Below are 5,000 nucleotides of genomic sequence, written 5' to 3'. Positions count from 1 at the left end.
GCAGAAACAAAACCTATTCTACATTATTCTGTAATGGGCAAAATATTACACATTAATATCAAATTACACACACACACACACACACACACACACACACACACACACACACACACACACACACACCACACACAAAACAAACACACCACACACACACAAACACAAAACAAACACACCACACACACACAAACACAAACAAACACACACACCACACACACCACACACACCCAAATACACACCACACACAAACAAACACACACCCCACACACCACACAAACAAAAACACCACACACAAACAAACACACACACACACACAAAACAAACACACACCACACACCACACAAACACACACCACACACACACACACACCACACACACACACACCACACAAACAACCCACACAGACACACACAAACACACACACACACCACACACACACCACACAGACACACACAAACACACACTACACACACCACACACACACCACACAGACACACACTACACACACCACACACACACCACACAGACACACACAAACACACACTACACACACCACACACCACACACATCACACACACACACACACACACACCACACACACACCACACACATCACACACACACACACACACACACACACCACACACACACCACACACAACACACACCACACACATCACACCACACACACACACCACACACCACACACACACACACACACACACACACACACACACACACACACACACACACACACACACCACACACCACACACACACACACACACACACACACACACACACACACACACACACACACACACACACACACACACACACTCCCCCTGTCCTCTCACCTGTGTGTTTTCAGGCTGTAATTAAACTCTTTGTGTCAGTTTTAAACATTTGATGTTCTTCCTGTTTAATGATCAGCGGAGGCTCGGTTGTGTGCAGGTTCTTCAGCTGGAACTCAAACATCACACCAGAGTGTTTAGTCTCTTCAGCACTGTTTACTGCCTGTAACCAGTGAAAACGTCTACAATTTAATTTCACGTCTTCTATTAACTTTATTGTGTTTATCGTCCAACAGGAAAAGTTTCATCTTTTTACTAAAATGTCATTGGCTTTGTGTTTAAGGTAATAAAGTGGAGTCTGTGTGAAGAAACTGGAGGCCATTACAGATAGGAATATTAACAAAAATGACAGGTGCATCTACCATGATCAGACATGTTATATAACATCTATGGGCGGTTCTAGAGGCGGGGCCAAAGGGGCCCTGGCCCCTGCTGAAATCTGATTGGCCCCTGATTGGCCCCCGTCCCATCAATCGTCAAGTTTTCACAACGATCACAGATGCAATTCCACCCCCAAACACTCGAGCGTTTGAAAAAGTAATGACTGCTGAAATGTATTGGCACCGGACTGAATAAATTACTGTGTGTGCTTGAATGTACCCTGTACTTGGCCCCCGAATGGAACATGTGGCCCCTTAATAGCCCCTGTTACAGAAATATCCTAGAAGCGCCACTGATAACATTCTGATATCTGATTCAGAGTAATCTGATTAGAGACACGTTCAGACCACATACAGTAAAGTACAAGACTTTCTTTTGTTTTGTGGTGAAATAATAGATCCAGTGAGCGTGAAAGTTACAAGCATGTAGAAATAATATTTATTTTAAAATGTACTAATAATGTTTACTACTTTTCTAACATTTTTATAGTTTACACACTTTCCATCTCATCACACCATCACGAAATGTTCCTACACACAGACAAACAACATCTTCATCATCATCATCCTCCTCCTCATGCTTAATCAGAAATGAAATGACTGACGGATTTTTGACCCGAATCAATTCCAGTACAACAAAATAAGCAGAATGAGAGTTCAGTCCTAATTAAAATCAGGAGGCTGGTGTTAATGCAGGTGAAGTGTTGAGGCCGTGTAGCTGAGCGAATATAAACATACACCCGGGTTCTATACGTCATGTGACTGGTCCAGACACTGAGGGACGGAGAGCTGTGATAGAGACTCAGATGGAGGATGGATCAGTAGAACCTCTCGCTTCTCCACATCCTCCTGACTCTTCTGACCCGAGCGAGTACTGAGTACTGATCTCTGATCTAAAAGAACTGACAGAATTTTTAGTCTCATTCGTTTTATTTAGGTAAATATTCCTACATTTTCCATCATGTTGGTCATTTATTTAACCCTTTTAAGCATTGCCCCCCTTTTGCAGCTTTTTCGCCTACATGACCTACCCAACACAAAGTGGTACAGCTCCCACATACTTTGACACACAGGGGTGAGCCTGGTCTCATTGGGAAGAAGAGATTCTTCAGATTGATTCTAGGCCTTACTGGCACAAAGTTACAGGGGTTTTAATGCAGATTTTCCTGTCCGCCTGGGTTGTTTACCTGATAAACTGATTAATCTTATTTTTCTGGAACATGTTAGGGACCAAACAACAACAGAGAGTCATAGCCACATGTCTTGGCTTTCACCAAAAAAAAATCAAGTCAAAAGACCCAAAAATGGATTTTATATGAATATTTTTCTACGGCCCTGGTCGTCGGGTGCAGCGTTTTTGTGTACTTGTTTACTATATAACTTTGTATTAAAAGGCTGCAGGCTCAGTCTGACAAGCCATAAATAAGCCTAGACTCTCTCTCTATCACTCTGGTGTGAAAACAGGCCTGTAACTTGACACCCTGAGCTGTGAGAGGGACAAAAGGTCAGGGATTACGCAAGAATTCTTCTGCGCATCCAGTTCACGCAGACACAGGCAAAGAACATACGGCATGCCGCATACCGTTGGAATCGCCTGCTTATTGGCTAAACGGCTGTATAGGTCCCGGCCCATTTCATTGCTATTGGAAGGATTAATTGTCAGTCAAAGGCGGGTTCCCATAAAGGTAAGGGAAAAACCGGTCTAGCGCCACCTAGGTCAGTTTTGTCCAAGATTTTTTTCTAATTGTATGAAGGCTGTGAATCATATTGTGCTTTGTGTGTGGGCTTAAAAAAATATTGAGAGTATAAACTTTACTAGGTAAATAGTTTTTTCGTGTTTTTGGAGGATTTGATGCTTTAAAGTTGAATTGAAGCTTGTTTCTGGGTCATCCCCTAGTGGCCACTTTGACTTCCGTGCCGTGCACGGCGACCCGTAAGAGGGGCCCTTTTTACACCCGGTCATGTCGCGTGTCGTCTCTATATTTAATAAAATATATTTGCCCTCATTTCCGGGGTAATTGAAACAGAACACACTTTGGTGTCTGCGGTTGCTACAAAAAACAGCGTTTACTGTTTACTGCATTTTCGCTGGCAGCAGCAGTGCATTTTAAGCCCCGACGAGACGCCTGGGTGTAAGATCGGAGCAGCGCTGGTGGGAAAACGTATTTGTTTGTGGCGCGATGCACGACACGTGAGTCACCTGCGAGTGACGTAGTTCCGTTTGGGAGGAGTTTAGCGCTGACGTATGTGGCTCGAACAACCACATACATTTACACCTGTCCAGTTTCATCTGTAACGCGTCCCAGACCACCTCCTGAAGGGGTTTGTACCATCGGGGTTATATCCGTCTCCAAAACGTTTCTGAGGGCATTTAGACCTGGTCTTTTTACCATGGGGTAGATATCTGATCACAGAAAACACAGGAAGTGACCAGGGGTAAAAAGGCCCTTAGACTTCACTCTTAATCACTCTAACGCTGCTGTTTCTCACGGATAAAAGTTTTAGTTTCTACACAAAACCGTGTTGGTGATAAATATCAGCATAAATGTGTCCGAGTCCGAATGCAGGAGTTACAGATTGACTTCAGGGTGAAACAAACCACTGCATCTGTAAAGCTGACGACGTGACGGCGTGCGCTGTAGAGATTCCTCTCAACCACATCACAACATCGTCACGTTTCCTTCAGTCACGTTCATCTTCATCTCACCTGAGGAACATCACCAGAGCAAAGCGATCCTCTGAGACGTCTGTGGAAATCACGCCGATGATGTCATCATGGGCGTTACACTCATTTCTAATTTACTCATTTTTCTTCTTTCTTCTGCCTGTCTGTCCTCCTTTTATCATGATTAACTTTCACTCTTTCTTCTCTCTTTCACAGCTGATCCTTCACTTATTACGTTTTTCTCTCTTCTCCTGTTTTCTTTACCTGCAGCTTTCACTTGTTTTTTTTCTCACTGTTTGTCTCTCGTTCTTTTGTAAGCTGTTTGTGAGACATCAGTAAACAAAGCTTGTTTTCAGTTTGTTTCTATAAAAGGAAAGAGAAGAGGGAAGAAGAGATCTGGCACTCGTTCGTCCCTCCTGTCTCACTCATCACCTCCTCCTGTTGGTGTGTGTTGTGATGGAGAGACAGCTGCCATCTCTCTCTCTCTCCCTCTGTCTCTCTTTCTGCAGGTTCCTCTGGAGCTCTGCTCTCCGTGCCAGCGCAGTCCTCAGGTTACCCCGGAATTCCTCGATTTTGCCCTCGATCTCCCGCAGTTCCCCCTCCCACAGAGAGGAACGTGGTGCCCCGGGGCAGGCGGGGGGCAGCAGAACCAGGCTGAGTCCTGATGCTGTGTCTCCATTGGCACACAACTGAGCGGGGGGGCTGCCCACTAACCCCCTAACACCACGCTGTGACCTCAACAGCTTTTTAATGCCCCCATCCAGCCTCCTGCTGCCCTGATCCCACCCCAGCAGGTTACACAGTGCCCCATCCGAGCGCTCCATGACCCCCTGAGAACCTTCCACTGCCCCGTCCAGGTCCTTAACGCCTCGCTCGGACTCCAGTTCGAAGTGCACACGCTTGTGATTGACATCTTTGGCTTCACTGCTTGTCGCTTCAGGACTTCCGCTGTTCCACCTGTTGGTGGAGGTGGAGGAAGAGATGGAGGGATCAGCGGAGGGCAGGGAGTGGAGCTTACAGCCTTCTGACAGACACAGAGGAATGCTAAAAAGGACAAGAGACAAACTCCAGGTAGGTTTACTGTGGAATTCACCATCAGTGTATGGT

General features: G+C 45.5%; 1 protein-coding gene and 1 long non-coding RNA gene across 2 annotated transcripts in view; one reads left to right on the top strand and one right to left on the bottom strand.

Annotated features, from left to right (window-relative positions):
• Positions 1-5,000, top strand: part of LOC125145922 — a 12,985-nt gene that overhangs the window by 3,427 nt on the left and 4,558 nt on the right. The window contains exon 2 of the long non-coding RNA XR_007144393.1: positions 4,834-4,964. This is a non-coding gene — a long non-coding RNA (uncharacterized LOC125145922). The remainder of the gene's footprint in view (positions 1-4,833; positions 4,965-5,000) is intronic.
• The window catches only part of grin3ba (glutamate receptor, ionotropic, N-methyl-D-aspartate 3Ba), a 64,492-nt gene continuing 63,059 nt past the window's right edge, over positions 3,568-5,000 (bottom strand). Inside the window, exon 9 of the mRNA XM_027138966.2 lies at positions 3,568-4,937. Coding sequence (XP_026994767.2) covers positions 4,322-4,937 — 616 coding nt within the window. The 3' untranslated portion in view covers positions 3,568-4,321. The remainder of the gene's footprint in view (positions 4,938-5,000) is intronic.

This window comes from Tachysurus fulvidraco, chromosome 11 (assembly GCF_022655615.1).
Source record: "Tachysurus fulvidraco isolate hzauxx_2018 chromosome 11, HZAU_PFXX_2.0, whole genome shotgun sequence".
Taxonomy (NCBI): domain Eukaryota; kingdom Metazoa; phylum Chordata; class Actinopteri; order Siluriformes; family Bagridae; genus Tachysurus; species Tachysurus fulvidraco.
This window is presented reverse-complemented; position numbering and strand designations above follow the sequence as displayed.